This window comes from Molothrus ater, chromosome 27 (genome assembly GCF_012460135.2).
Source record: "Molothrus ater isolate BHLD 08-10-18 breed brown headed cowbird chromosome 27, BPBGC_Mater_1.1, whole genome shotgun sequence".
In the NCBI taxonomy this organism is placed as follows: Eukaryota; Metazoa; Chordata; class Aves; order Passeriformes; family Icteridae; genus Molothrus; species Molothrus ater.
The window spans coordinates 3,710,666-3,725,455 of record NC_050504.2 but is presented as its reverse complement, the minus strand read 5'-3'; the positions used below and the strand labels follow the sequence as shown (position 1 = coordinate 3,725,455).

The 14,790-nt window shown below is 65.7% G+C and overlaps 2 protein-coding genes across 2 annotated transcripts; both read left to right on the top strand.

Moving 5' to 3' along the window:
* The first annotated feature begins 354 nt into the window (after positions 1 to 354).
* Positions 355 to 3,437, top strand: GHDC (GH3 domain containing). Its single transcript, XM_036398899.1, has 8 exons — positions 355 to 573; positions 674 to 804; positions 877 to 1,453; positions 1,690 to 1,873; positions 1,959 to 2,030; positions 2,133 to 2,266; positions 2,393 to 2,481; positions 2,570 to 3,437. Exons 1-8 carry the CDS (start codon positions 369 to 371, stop codon positions 2,768 to 2,770), a joined length of 1,593 nt encoding a protein of 530 aa, XP_036254792.1. The 5' UTR covers positions 355 to 368; the 3' UTR covers positions 2,771 to 3,437.
* A 1,024-nt stretch (positions 3,438 to 4,461) lies between these two features.
* LOC118696619 (inactive phospholipase C-like protein 2) lies at positions 4,462 to 14,771 on the top strand. The gene is given in 7 exon segments (XM_036398840.2): positions 4,462 to 4,659; positions 8,766 to 9,317; positions 9,319 to 11,256; positions 11,436 to 11,639; positions 12,214 to 12,289; positions 13,576 to 13,685; positions 13,938 to 14,771. Coding segments are annotated over 7 exon segments (3,264 nt in total). The 3' UTR covers positions 14,124 to 14,771.
* The last annotated feature ends 19 nt before the right edge of the window (positions 14,772 to 14,790 follow it).

The window sequence follows — 14,790 nt, the reverse complement described above, 5'->3', positions numbered from 1 at the left end:
GCTGGGCGGATCCGGGAGGCTCTGTCCGGGCGGGAGGGCTGCCCTGAGGAGCAGGGGCTGGGCTGGGGTTGGGGCAAAAAGCAAAGTAAACCGGATCAACAGCTCTTGTTTTTCCAAAGAAAGCTTGCTCTTGATGGAGGGGTAGAGGGCGCTGGTACTGGGGGTTCAGTTGCGGTTGAATTCCCCGCCGAGCTGGGGGCCCGGGGTGTGCTGTGTAAAGGTGAAAATGAAAATAAAACAGGAGCGGGGAGGGGGGGCGGCGCCGGGCGCGATAAATCTCCGTCATTTCTGCCGGAGGCGGAATAGCCGGCGTGGGTGAGGAGGGTCCGGGGCCGGCTCCCTGCCCGGGGCGGTGTCCGCATTCCGCGATGCTGGTGGCGCTGGTGGCCGTGGCCGTGGCCGTGGCTGTGGCCATGGCTGTCCCCGCGCTACGGCACCGCTTAGTCCGTGCCGCGCTGCGCCGCGCCGGGGATCGGTACCGGCGGCGGCTGGAGGCTCTGGACAGCGACGTGCGGCTGAGGCAGGAGCGGCGGCTGCGGCGCCTGCTGGGCACCGGCACCGGCACGGCCGGCGGTGAGCGCGGGGCTGCGGGAAGCGGCGCGGGAAGGGGTCGGTCCCGTGGTCCCTCTTCTGAGTTTGTGCCTCCCTTCTGAGTTTGTGCCTCTCCCTGCAGGCTGGGAGGAGTTCCAGGAGCAGCATCCCCTGGGGCAGCCCTGTCGGGACGAAGCGCCGGGCGTTCCGCCTCCCCCGCTGCCTCTCTGGGCTCTGCTCCCCGGCTGCTGGGACACCGACCCCCGGCTGCAGGTACGGGGAGCGGCGGGCGGGGTGGGCGCGGATCCCGCAGGGTCTGCCCTCCTGACCCACCCTCCCCCGCAGGGCTCCCTGCTCTACCTGGATGCTCTCGGCGCCGCTTTTCCACGGGCTCTGACCCGCCGGGGCACGGCCGTGCTGCACTGGAGCCCCGGCTGTCCCCGCGCCCCGGCGGGGTGGCCGCTGCCCACCCTGTACTGCACCCCGGCCGCGGCGGCCGTGCTGCCCTCTCGGGCCGCAGCGCTGCGGCTGCAGCTGCTCTTTGCCCTGCGGCAGCGTGCCCTGCACGTGCTGGAGGCCGGGCTGGCAGCCGAGCTGCACGACGCGCTGCTGACCCTGCGCACTGAATGGCCCCGGCTGGCCCAGGAGCTGGAGCTGGGCAGGCTGAGCCCGCAGCCCGGGCTGCCCGAGGAGCTGCGGGAGCAGCTGCAGGCACTGCTGAGCCCTGCTGTTGCCCGGGCGGCCGAGATCCGTGATCAGTGTGCCCGTGGCTTTGAGGGCATCGCGTTGCGGCTGTGGCCGCGGCTGGAGGTGGTGGTGGTGAGGACGATGCGTGGCACAGAGCGGCTCTACTGCGACTCCCTCCGCCAGGCCGACTGCCGGGGGCTGCCCTTCTACTGCCCCTTCTACCAGGCAGCAGGAGGTGAGTGTCCCCCACGCTGGCTGTGTCCCCAGGGTGCCCAAAGGGAGCTGCTGCCACATGGCAGCACAGATCTCCCTGCACCAGCACATGCTGGAGCATCTCTGTGCTGCATTCCCTTCCTGCAGCCTGAAAACACCTCAGTCCTGGCACCAGCAAAATTCTGCCCCTTGCAGAGGGGTGAGGCAAGGATGGGGGGGTCTGGGGAGCTCACATTGCCACATGCTGCCTCTGCCCAGCCCTGCTTGGTGTGAACCTGTGGCCAGCAGAGCCAGTGCCCCGATTTGTGCTATGCCCTGATTGGGCTTTCTGCGAGTTCCTGCCCTGCCTGGCCAGCAAGGAGCCACGGACGGTGCTGCTGGATGAGCTCTGGGAGGGCCGTGAGTACGGGCTGGTTGTGACAGCCCAGCCAGGAGAGTACAGGTGCCTCTCCCTGCTGTGTAGCCCTGGGGGCTGCCTGCCCCAGCCCCATGCACCCATGTCCCCCTCACACCCCCCTGCCCTGCAGGTGCCGTACTGGGGAGGTGCTGAAGGTGACCGGCTTCCACAAGCAGTGTCCTGTGGTGGAACCTGTGCGCAGGTGAGGACACCCCAATGCCTGTCCCTCACCTCAGGGAGCTGGGTTACATGCAGGGTTTGACAGGAGGCTGCCAGTGACCCACCCTGTGTCCCTGCACCTCAGGGAGAGCCAGACACTGAGCGTGCGAGGTGAGAGCATCCCTGAGGAGCAGTTCTGCCAGAGCCTGTGCCGCACCCTGAGCCTGTGGCCGGGTGCTCGCCTGATTGACTATGTCTGTGTGGAGAGCAGCCTGCTGGGTGAGTTCCCCTGAGCTGTCCAAGTCCTCCTAAAAGTGTAGCTGACACTGCACGGGGGTCTGCAGCCCTCCTGTTCCTGCAGCACAGGAAGCTGGGAGCTTTAACCTACTCATGGTTCTGCTCCAGGTGACTCTTCAGGGCCCTGTGCCCCTCACTACGAGGTGTTCCTGGAGCTGCAGGGCCTGCGGGACCTTTCAGAGGTGCAGCGCTACAAGGTGAGCAGGACACGGGCTCTGCTCTGGGGCTGAAGGATGCTGGTGTGGCAGAGTGGGACCAGCACAGGCAGCTGCCCTCTCTTTGCAGCTGGACCAGTGTCTCCAGGAGGATTTCCCCATCTACAAATCCTTCCGCTTCAAGGGCAGCATTGGGCCCCTGCGCCTGCACCTGGTGAGGCCCAGGAGCTTCACCCGGCTGCGGGAAGCCCTGGGCTCTCCCATGCCCATGCCCAGGGTCCTGCGTGAGGAGCAGCTGCTGCAGCTCATCCAGGGAGCAGTCATCTCCTAGGGCAGCCTTGGGGCCCCACAGCTCTTCCTCCCTGGCATGCACCCTCTGAGGAGGGGCCGTGTCCCTGGGGTGGGAGGGCGTGGGGACAAGGGTGCTCATCCCCAAGGGTTTGGCTGAGTGGAGCAAATGGAGACAGTGAGCTTGACCATGATCCGTGGCAGCAGCTGGCACCACTCAGTGCTGCTGTGGAGGTGGAGCAGGAGCTTGGGAGCCTCAGGGGGCAGCTGCAGGACCCCCTCACTCGGTGCCTCGGCAGCACCTGCAGCCACAGCAGAGTGTATTCCTTTCCTAAGGGACCACTGTGCACCACAGCCCATGGCTGAGGCAGAGGGCTCTGTGGAAGCCTGCAGGAGCAGGAGCAGAAGAGCCATGCCTCATCACTGAGCACTGGGGCCCTGGGGCATTTTGTCCCCTGGCAGGGACACTGCAGGCAGGGCTCAGGGGGCTGCTGGTGGCAGGTGTCACAGAGCAGCCCCAGCTGGGCTTCAGTGCATGTCCACTGGTTTAAAAGTAAGCTCCGGTGAGGGCTGCTTTTAATGTTTTGAAAACCAAATGCAAAATAAAGGAGGATTATCTTTTTGAAATAAATAAAGGACTGCACTCTGGGATTGATTTTTTTAGACTATTATTTTTAATCTTCATTAAAGAGATTGCTCTAGCAATCTGACTGCTCTAGGGGCTGAGGAGTTGCTGCTGTTCTCAGGGGTCCTGGGGAAGGGGCAGCCATGAATATTTAACCAGCTGAGCCCTCTGGGGGCACCAGGCTCTTTGTGCCTTTGAGGCACATGTGTACCATCGGGAGGGATTGGTCATTTCCCCTCCTGCTCATTAAGGGTTATTTCCAGGGCTGGTGAGGGCGTGTGGGGCACCTGCTGTGCCACAGCAGCTGCTGGTGGGCAGGAGATGATGTCTCAAGCAAGGCTCACACAAAGCAAAGCATCCCCCACCAGGGATGAACCTGGCTGAGGCCTGCTGGAAAAACCTGGAGCAAAATTTCTGCTCCAGGTCGGGGCGAGGCTTTGCCTTGGGCTGGGAGCACGCCACAACAAAAGCCTCCAGCTCCCTGCGTGGCAGAGCCGTGCGGGGCCGGGGCTGCGCTGGGCGGCTCTGCTTGCCCTGCCATGCCTGGGTACCACCCCGGTGGGAGGGGAGGTTCCTGGGGTGGGACCCGCTGGGCAGGGCCAGGCTGCTGAGTGCTCGGCTGGCTCTGGATGCCAGGCTGCAAGGTCGATTTGAGTGCCCGGCTGCAGGGAGCAGCTTGTTTGGGGTGCAGGCTCATTTGTGCTGCCGCTACCAAGGCTGGAGGGTGCGGGTGCCCGGCTGAAGGGTGCCAGGCTGGTTTTACGTGCCCGGCTGCAGGGTCGGCCGGGGTCCCACCGGGATGGGGCGGCTGCCGGGCCCGGGCGCTGCGGTGCTGGGCGGAGGCCGGGGATGCCCCGGCGGTGGAAGATGCCGGTGCTCGGTGCCCGTCAGCGCGCCCCGCCGCCGCATCCCGGGGCGAGGGGGCCGCACCGTCCCCGTCCTCGTCCCCATCCCCGCCGCGTCCCCGCCCCCGGCCCGGCCCGTCCCCTCCTCCCGGCCGCGCCGCCTCCCGCCCGCTCCGCCACTGAGCCCGCAGCGGCGGCGGCGGCGGGCGCAGGCTCCGGGCGCCCCGGGGCCCCGCGGCGGCCGCTGCCCTGAGGCCGCGGGGGATGGCGGAGGGGCCCCGGGGCGCTCCGCCGCCGGGCTCGCCCCGCCCCGCCGCGCCGCTGCCCAACGGGCCCCGCGGCGGCGGCGGCGGCGGCGGCGGCGGCGGCGGCAGCCCCGGCTCGGGCTCGGGCAGCAGCAGCCGCGAGGACTCGGCGGAGCGGAGCCCCGCGCCCGCCGCGCCCCGGGCCAGCATCATGAAGGTGAGAGCCCCGCACCGGCACCGCACCGGGCCGGCCCCCCCCACGCCCCGGGCCCGGCACCTGCGCAGCGCGGGGGTGCCGAGCCGTGCCCCGCGCCGAGCCCCGCGTCCCCCCGCACCCGCTCTGCCCGCCGCTCCTCGCTCCCCCGGTGCCCGTGCAGCGGCTCCGAGGAGCTGCAGAGCAGCCGCATCCCCGGGCGACCGAGGGTCGCCACCTGCCCGCGGTGCTGGTCACACCGGGACTGACACAGCGTCCCTGCGCCCTGCCCGGACCCAGGGTCCCCAAGGGCACGGTCTGGCCCGGCCCGGCTGTGTGGAGTGTCCGTGGGTCGCGCTGTCAAGTGCCACGGCCACGCTGCAGCATCACCCGCTCCCGCTCAGGACACCCCTGGGTTCCCGTGAGGAGATGCCCGCTCCAGCCCCTCGAGCAGCTTCTGCTCTCCCGGGCTCTCCTGACAAACGCTGAGCCTCGGGCCTGGCCTGACCATCTTGCAGTCTGCTCCCAACACCCGGCGCTGGTGCTGCCGGGCCGTGCTGGCGCCGGGCTCCAGCGAGGGTCTCGGGGGTCTCCCACCTGGGTGGGCAGCGGATCACACGTGTGCTTTCCTAAATGAACGCCCCTGATTGTGCTGATGCCAGCGGTACTCGCTGACACAATAGGTCACGTCCGCCCGGGACTCGCCTCCCTGCTCCCGGCAGCCTATTTTAAGCTGGGATTGCTCCGGTGCTATTAATACCCCGTGAGGGGGCTGTTTCCGTGGTGCCCCAGCCCCACTGTTCCGTCCCTGGGATCCAATTTTCTGGGCAGCAGTGTCAGGACCCCGAGTTCTGCCCGGGCTCTCGCTGCAAACTGTTGCGGGGGCGGCCGGGCTGTGCCCACGCGGGGCGGGCACGGAGCTCTGCCGGTGCTCCCGTGCAGCCAGAGGCTGCTGCCAATGCTCCGTCTGTGCCCGCCTTCCTCGGGGACATTGCCAGCGTCTCCTGCCCCTCCCGGGACGGAGCAGCATCCTTCCCTGCCCAGGGACCATCCGTGGGCACGGCGGGCTGGGGGTGCTGAACCTCTCGCTTGCTGCCAGGCCGGGCACATCGCTGTCACCACCTGCATCACCGCGGGATGCGGCCTCACGTGAAGGTCGGGTGGCCCAGGGTCAGGGCTGGCCCGGGGGGAGGTCTGACCCGAGCAGTGTCCCCAGCTTGTGCTGATGCCTTGTGCACCTCCAAGTCCATCCGGGGCCTGAGAGGCAGCGAGGCACATGTGGAAAGAGCTGCCGGCTCTGTTGTTTTTTGGGATTTCCAGAAAAGGCTGGAGGAGTGAATCTGAAAGTGCGACTCACAGGAGGGCCTGGGGCAGCGGGGCTCAGAGCTGGCCCCTGCAGTGTCCCTGTGCCCTGGCTAGAGGACCTGCTCCCTTCTTTCTTCTCAGCCTGAAAGCAGAGGGGGCTGGTGGTCCTGCGGGCAGGGAGGATGCTGGAGAGGGCATTGAATCTGCAGGATGTGTCCCTTCCCCAGCATTGTGCTGTTCTGTCCCCTGAGCCCCCTTCCCATCGTGTGCCAGCCCCGGGAGCTCTGTGGTGCCTCTGCCGGGATCTGACTCCATGGCCCCTCGCCGGGAGTGGCAGCTGGTGCCGCGGGGGGTGGATGTGTCAGTCGCTCTCTTCTTGGCAGGGAACAAACGACGGTGGAAAAGCCCTGGCTGTGCCTGGTCTCCCACTGCCTCAGCTCCGGGGCTGCTGCCTGCCTGCACCCCTGCCCACGCTGCCCACACTCGGATAGGGGTGGCGGGGACACCCGGGACCTGGGGAATTCAGCTGCAGGTGAATCACACCAAGGCCGGACCGGGGGATAAAGGGGAGGGAGGGACAACTGATGGGCTCCTCTCCATCCCGTGCTTTGAGATGGGGATGTGTGGCCGGTAAGCGTGGCTGTCACGTGGAGGCTGAGATTAGGGCATCAGCACTCACCAGGGCACTAATGCAGGAGATAATTGGCTGAAGAGGTGCTTAACACATGCTGCAGAGCTGGGCAGGACAGGCAGCTGGGCTGGAACGTGCCCTCCGTGCGAGCCCACGCTCACCACTGGCATCGTGGTTGGCATCGGTGCTGTCGTCTGTACTTTGAGCCCTGCCTACTCCCTGCCAGCTCGGTGGCACCGCGAGCAGGATCCCTGCTCTGGCTGGAGCTCTGCCCTCTGTCTGGGGGTGTTCCAGGCTGTCATGGCCATGGGTGCTGTGTCCTTCCTGCTCCACTGCTACCTTACCCATCACCTGCCTGCGCTGCTCCTGCTGCGCCTCGCCAGCACTTGTGGGCTGTGCCCCGGCTTGAAGATCCCCTGGAACAGCCTGGAAGGGGCTGCCAGGGAGCAGAGACTGTTCCCTGCCATCCCCCAGGCTGCCCTGAGGAGCGTAGGGCAGCTGCAGACGGGAAACTCCTCGCATCCCCTGCTCGCTGCTTGCCCGTGCAGGGGGAGAAGCAGAACCTGCAGGGCGCTCTCGGGTCTTGCCGCACATCTGCACCCCAAAGTGCTGCAGCGGGCACCACATCCCCTACCTGAGCCTGGTAGGGCGGGGGTCTGCAGGGGGGGGCGTTTGGGCTTTCACCCCGAGCCAGGGCGCTCGGGAGACGGCTGGGGTGTGTGTGGCTGCCTGCAGCGGGCACAGCTGGAGCAGGTCCGTGCCGCTGGGTGCAGGCAGGCCCCCCGCCCGTGTTTCCTTTCCGGATGGATTTCCTGTTTTCAGCTGTGGGGCCCGGTGCGGAGCGGCGCGGGGTGGGTGCGCCGGGCGGGGAGCGGGTCCGCGAGGGGCGGGGGTCCGCGAGGGGCGGGGGTCCGCGAGGGGCGGCCCTCGGTGCCCATCGGAGGGGCTGCGGCTGCCTCTCGGCGGGGCGCTCAGATTGCAGCGTGCAGGAAGCATCGGGCGTCCAGTCCTTCCCCGCAGGGCTGGCCGATGGCGGGACCTGCCGCTGAGCGCCTGCCGACCCGGGATGGCTGGCACCGAGGCAGAGTCCTGGAGCTCGGCCAGCTCCCTGGAGCAATCTGGCAGGCGAGAGGATGCGAACAGCCACCACATCCGAGCTCCAGGGTAGGAGGATGTGCCTGGCTCTAATAAGGGGCTGAGGGCTGGTGCTGGTTCCTCCTTCCCTGGGCCTTTGTGTCCCGGGTGTCCTTGGAGGATTCCCCATTCCCTGGGGAAACTGTACATCCATTTGTGTGACTTATCCACATGCCCTTGGCTGTGACTGCCTGACCCCGTGGGGCAGATCCCAAGCCTACAGGACCAGACATGGGATGTGCTTGCCCTGTGTGGGAGCTGTGGAAGCTCTCAGAGCACTGGAGGGGAGCAGCCCCTCACCTCCAACCTGGGCGGCTGAGCAGGACCTGCCTGTGACAGAGACACCACCAGATTAGAGGTGACTCACCATAATCTTGAAGAAGTGGATTAAATCTCCTCCTACTGTGCTACTTAATGAAATCCATCCCATAATACACTCCTGGCCCTGCTGTTCCCCCTTATCCCCTGCCAGCCCCGTGGCAGCTGGGTCCCCCCTCCCTGTGGTGAGGCAGGGCAGAGTGTGGGCACGAGGTGCTGGCAGCAAACAGCCCATGCCATGGTGACCCTGTGCTCTGTGGGACACGGCCGTGGTTGTCCCCAGGACGTGGCACTGGCAGGGGCTGTCCTGCCCCGCTCCTCACAGAAGAGTGGGGGGTTTCTCTTGGGCTCCCTAGGAGCAGCTCTGCTGGTGCATCACACTCTGGGTTGTCTGTTTTCCTCTGCTCCCCAGGCCAAGGAGACAGGGGCTGTGCTGGTTGGCTGTGCCTGTGAGGGTGAGCAAGCAGCGGGGAAGGATCCAGCTCAGGGCCAGGAGCAGGAAGGAAGGAAGGAAAGCAGAGTTAAAATAAGCCAGGCAATGAGCTGTGAGGGAAGCCAGGGCTGGAGCTGGCTCCCAGCCCCCAGAAGAGGGGCGGGCTGGAGTGGACTGGGCTCAGCGTGGTGCTGGGGCAGTGCTGGGGTGGGGGGACCATGGGGCAGGAGGATGCCAGGAGCTGCTGGGGCGTGTGCTGCTGCCTGGCTGTCCCTGACTGATGGCTCTGCCCCTTTCCCACCCTGGCAGGATGGCTCTCGGCAGCGGCCCCCACACAAGAAGAAGACAGTGTCCTTCAGCTCCATGCCCAATGACCGCAAGATCAACAGCACAGCTGCCTGCATCTCCCTGATGCTGGAGGGCTGCGAGCTGAAGAAGGTGCGCTCCAACTCCCGCATGTACAGCCGCTTCTTCGTGCTGGACGCCGACATGCGCTCCGTGCGCTGGGAGCCCTCCAAGAAGGACTCAGAGAAGGCCAAGATTGAGATCAAATCGGTCAAAGAGGTGAGGGTGGGCAAGAAGACGCCAGTCCTGCGCAGCAATGGGCTCTCTGACCAGTTCCCCGACGAGTGCGCCTTCTCCATCATCTACGGGGACAACTACGAGTCCCTGGACCTGGTGGCCAGCTCGGCAGATGTGGTGAGTGCCTGGGTGATGGGGCTGCGCTATCTGGTGTCCTATGGGAAGCACAGCCCTGAGGCACCTGGGACTGGCCACCCCAGCCTCCGGACATCCTGGATCTCCTCTGTCTTCGACCTGGCTGACCTGGAGAAGTCTGGCCGCATCCCCGTGTCCCGGGCCTGTGCAGCTGATCAAAGCACTCAACCCTGGCATGAAGACGTCCACCATCGAGCTGAAGTTCAAGGAGCTGCAGAAGGCCAGCGATCGTCCTGGCACGGAGGTGGCCTGTGACCTCTTTGTGGAGGCGTACTGCGAGCTCTGCACCCGCCCTGAGATCTTTTTCCTGCTGGTCCAGTTCTCCAGCAACAAGGAATACCTGGGTGTGAAGGACCTGCTGATGTTCCTGGAGGTGGAGCAGGGCATGGAGGGGGTGACAGAGGAGAAGTGCTTGGAGATCGTCAGCAAGTACGAGCCCTCCAAGGAGGGCCGGGAGAAGGGCTACCTGGCCATCGATGGCTTCACGCGTTACCTGCTCTCTGCTGACTGCTCCATCTTCGACCCCCAGCACCGCAAGGTCTGCCAGGACATGGCTCAGCCCCTCTCCCACTACTACATTAGCTCTGCCCACAGCGCCTGCCTGCTGGAGGACAACTTCTGGGGCCGCTCAGACATCAGTGGCTACATCAGTGCCCTGGGCTTGGGCTGCCGCAGCATTGAGCTGGTGCTGTGGGATGGCCCCGAGGGTGAGCCCGTGGTCTACACCAGCCCCTCGGCTGCCTCCTGCGTGCCCTTCCGTGCCGTGGTGGGGCTGATCGACCAGCACGCCTTCACTGCCTCCGCCTACCCCCTCATCCTGTGCCTGGTGGTGCGCTGCTCAGCCCCCCAGCAGCGGCTCGCTGCCCAGTGCCTGCGCAAGACCCTCGGGGAGAAGCTGTACCTGGAGCCCCCCAACCCCGTGGCCTCGTACCTGCCCTCCCCGGAGGAGCTCAAGGGCCGCATCCTCATCAAGGGCAAGAAGCTGCCGCCCACCTGCGAGGACAGCGAGGGGGAGGTGTCGGACGAGGAGGAAGGCTGGGAGCTGGCGCGGAGATTGGGCCAGGAGGACCGGGAGGCACCGGAGGGAGGCGGCCTGAGGCGGGTGCGCCTCAGCCGTGAGCTCTCGGAGCTGGTGAGCCTCTGCCAGGCTGTGCCCTTCCAGGACTTTGAGAGCTCCAGGCGTGGGCAGCGCTATTGGGAGATGTGCTCCTTCAGCGAGGTGGAGGCGGGACGCTTCGCCAACGAGTGTCCGGCCGAGCTGGTCAGCTACAACAAGCGCTTCCTGTCCCGCGTCTACCCCAGCCCCATGCGCATCGACGCCAGCAACATGAACCCCCAGGACTTCTGGAAGTGCGGCTGCCAGATGGTGGCCATGAACTACCAGACCCCAGGGCTCATGATGGACCTGAATGCGGGCTGGTTCCGGCAGAACGGCGCCTGTGGCTACGTCCTCCGCCCGGCCATCATGCGGGAGGAGGTCTCCTACTTCAGTGCCAACGCCAAGGACTCCCTGCCCGGCGTGCCTGCCCAGCTCCTACACCTCAAGGTCATCAGTGGGCAGAATCTCCCCAAGCCCAAGGGCTCGGGGGCCAAGGGGGAGGTGGTGGAGCCCTACGTGTGTGCTGAAATCCACGGCATCCCGGCTGACTGCGCCGAGCACCGCACCAAGACCGCCCTGCAGAGCGGGGACAACCCCATCTTCGATGAGAGCCTGGAGTTCCAGATCAACCTGCCGGAGCTGGCCGTGCTGCGCTTCGTCGTGCTGGACGACGACTACATCGGGGACGAGTTCATTGCCCAGTACACCATCCCCTTCGAGTGCCTGCAGCCTGGCTACCGCCACGTCCCCCTCCAGTCGCTGGCCGGGGAGCCCCTGCCCCACGCCACCCTCTTTGTGCACGTGGCCATCACCGACCGCCGTGGCGGGGGCAAGGGGCACCGCCGGGGGCTGGCGGGGCGCCGGGGCCGCCGGGTGAGGGAGTACACCTCCACCAAGGCCACTGGCATCAAAGCCATCGATGAAGTCTTCAGGACGGCCACCCAGCCACTGCGGGAGGCCACGGACCTGCGGGAGAATGTGCAGGTAGGACCCTGCAGGGGCAACAGGGGACCTGGTTTCTTCAGGGGAGGATGGGGCTGTCCCCCTTTTCCTGGGGGATGTGAGTGAGGAGCCTTACCTGGAGCAGAGAGCTGTGGGAAATGGGGGTGTTCCTGGGGGGTCCTCCCAGCTGAACTCCTGACACTGGACACTGGTCTCTGCAGAATGCGTTGGTGTCCTTCAAGGAGCTGTGTGGGCTGACACCCGCTGCCAACATGAAGCAGTGCATCCTGACGGTGTCCACGTGGCTGCTGCACAGTGACAGCGCGCCCAGTGTCACCCTGAACCTGGCAGAGCAGTACCCACCCATGGAGGCCCAGGGGCCCATCCCCGACCTGCTGCGCAAGGTCCTCACTGCCTACGAGACGGTAAGTGCCACCCTGCCAGCGCCTGGCTCCTTGGGGAGGCTCCCTGGCATCACTGGCGCTGGCACCAGCACCCACGGCTGGTGCAGGTTTTATGGGATGAACCTGAGTAGGTTTTATGGGATGAACCCAGGCAGGTTTTGTGGGATGGGTCAGAAGGTCCAAGGATGGGGAACCCTGAACTCCCTGTACCCATCCTGGGGCAGGGAGCTGCATGGGGGCTGCCCGGGGAGGAATCTTGCCATGGCACAGGCTTGCCCTGATCGGTCTGACCCTGGGACACTGCAGCCCCTACCCTCTGCCTGCACTGCCTGTGCCTTGCCCTGATCCCACCAGGTGGGAGAAATCCCATTAATAGCCACAGCCAGAGCTGCTTCCTTCTTTTGTGTTGAAGGGAACCTGGCCATTGGCCACGTGCTGGTCACACCATACCCGTGTGGGGTGAGGAGGGAAGGGCCAGACCCCGGGCACTGTGCTGGTTCAGGGGGCAGCCCCTGCTTGCCCTGTGTCCCCTTCCACCTGGCCAGGGGACACAGGGCCAGGGCTGCCCAGCTGCTCACGTTGCCCCTCTCCCTAGATGATCCAGACCAGCAGGACCCTGATCGAGTCTGCCGACGCCGTGTACGGGAAGCTCATCCAGGCACAGCAGGCAGGTGGGTCCTGGAGAGCAGCCCCAGCTCCACCACAGCTCTGGCACATCCTGGGGAGCTCAGGGCTTCCTGCACTGGGGCAGGCTGTGGGTGGGTGGGCTGCAGAGCTGTGTGGTAGGGAGCAAGCAGAGTGGGGGAGGCTGATGAGGAAGCGGGGAAGAGTCATTAGCTGTCAAACGCCAGAACATAATTAGTGCCAGAAATAACAGGCTGGGGCTGACAGCAGAAATGGCAACTGAGTGTTAAGACTTCCCAAACACATGGCAGAACCCACACAGGCAGGTGCTGCTGCTGCCTGCCCTGGTCCTCCCTGCAGGTGCCCCCACTTTGGCAGCTGCCTGGGACCTCTGGCCCCACTGTTGGCTGGGACCCCACAGGAACAGTGCCCCCAGCTCCAGGGGCTTCTGTGGGCTCCCTGTGGGGCTGGGAGAGTGTCAGGAGCTGGAGAGGCTTGGGAAGAAGAAGAGAGCCCTGCTCTGCTGTCCCTGCCATGCCAGCCCTGCTGCCAGCAGCCGTGTTTGTTCCCTGCCCACGCTGCAGACGGAAATCTCCCCAAACTCTTGGCTCAGCTCTGCCACTGCTGCCAGCCCTGGGGGAGTGGAGCAGTGGGGCACAAGCTGCAGGACACAGATTGGTGCTGTGCCCTCCTGCATTGCAGGAGCAGAGGCACTCTGGGCTGTGCAGCCCCTCGGGGTGGTGGCAGGCAGCAATTTGGCAGCTGCAGCCCCCAGCCCTGTGCCCTGGTGGTGCCTGCTTTCACCCTGGCCGTGCTGGGGACGAGCTGCTGTGGTGCTGGTACCCGGCTGACAGGAGCTGGGCCCCGGGGAGCTGCAGGGCTGTGGGCGGGCTGATTGGCAGCACCGGGGCGAGGGAGCTGCGTGGGAGCCCTGGCGTGGGCCCCGAGCCGCTGCTGCGTCACCAGGGGTAAATATAGCACCCACCCAGGGGGTGGGGCACAGCCATGGGGGGCTCTGAATCCCCCCCAGATGAGCCATGGAGGGCAGGGGTTGTGCCTCTGCCCAGGGTCTTCACTGCCCTTCCAGACCCCGTGGTGTCTGGGTCCAGAAGGGCCCCAGGGTGCAGCTGACCGTGGTGCTGGGATGTGGGGGGGTCCCATCATTTGAGGCATGGAGGATTCTTGAGGCTGCTGGGGCAGTGGGGAGCCCACCCAGCCTGCAATGCCATGGTGGGCAAAGGGCATCCCTCTGGCTTGGTCCTGTTGGCTGTGGGTGGAGGTTGTCCCCGTGCCAATGTCCCTGCACGCCCTGAGCACCTCTGCCGTCAATCAGGGATGGATTTCCACAAGGAGCTGCACCGCATCGAGACCAAGGAAGGGCTGCGGGGCCGCAAGCTGCAGAAGGCGCTGGAGAGCTTCGCCTGGAACATCACTGTCCTCAAGGTGAGAGGCGAGGGCTGCGCGGACAGCCCTTCCCTTCCCTTCCCTTCCCTTCCCTTCCCTTCCCTTCCCTTCCCTTCCCTTCCCTTCCCTTCCCTTCCCTTCCCTTCCCTTCCCTTCCCTTCCCTTCCCTTCCCTTCCCTTCCCTTCCCTTCCCTTCCCTTCCCTTCCCTTCCCTTCCCTTCCCTTCCCTTCCCTTCCCTTCATCACCCTCCTGCCTCCACCCCAACACAGCCCCGCTATCTCCTGCCCCAGGGCCAGGCTGATCTCCTCAAGCACGCCAAGGCGGAGGCTCTGGACAACCTGTGGCAGATCCACAACGCGGGACAGTCCTGCGGCATCGGCAGGAACGGATCAGCCTCGCCCGAGCCCTCCCGGCTGCAAGCCCCGCTGGAGCCGATCCCTGAGACAGACGGAGGTGGCGACACAGCGTCCTGCTGACCCCGGTCTGGGGCTCGGGGCCCGGACTGAGCAGCCCTGGCCGCAGGGGCCGGGGGCAGGGAGCCCCAGCCTGCCCGGGCAGTGTCTGTGAGGCCGGGTGCTCTGCCCTGCTGAGGGGCTTGCTCCAGAATTCAGTGGAGAGCTTGGGGAGAGATGTCTCTGCTCCCTCTTGCCCTGCCAAAGCTCCCAGAGGACTCATCCGTCCCCTCCATCTGCTTCTGGAGCCAGATCTCTGCTGAGGGGCCAGTGGGGATGCTGGTACCCCAGTACCCGTGTGCATGTACCCACAGCCTGCTGTGCCACTTGGAAAAGCAGCCCCAGCTCTGGGCTCCTGCCCACCCTCCCCAGGGCTGCAGGTTTGGCCAACACTCCACTGGCCCTGGGGAAAACTTGGCTGGCAGAAGGATCCTGGCTGCTCCTGTCACCTCCACAGCATTCCTGGGGTCCCCAGTATGCAGAGGGACTGGGAGGCTCTCTGGTGCAGCAGATGTAGGGCCCAGGATGTCCCTGAACAGTAGATGTGGCTTCTGGCATCAGGGAAATGTTTGGGTTCATCCCCAGGGCAGGGGAGTTCAGCACAAGCAAAGGCTGGAGGGGCTCTGGGGTCAGAATGGGGCTGTGGAGTGTCATAAAGAGTGCAAGAGCCTCCCTGGTGCCCTGTGGCTCC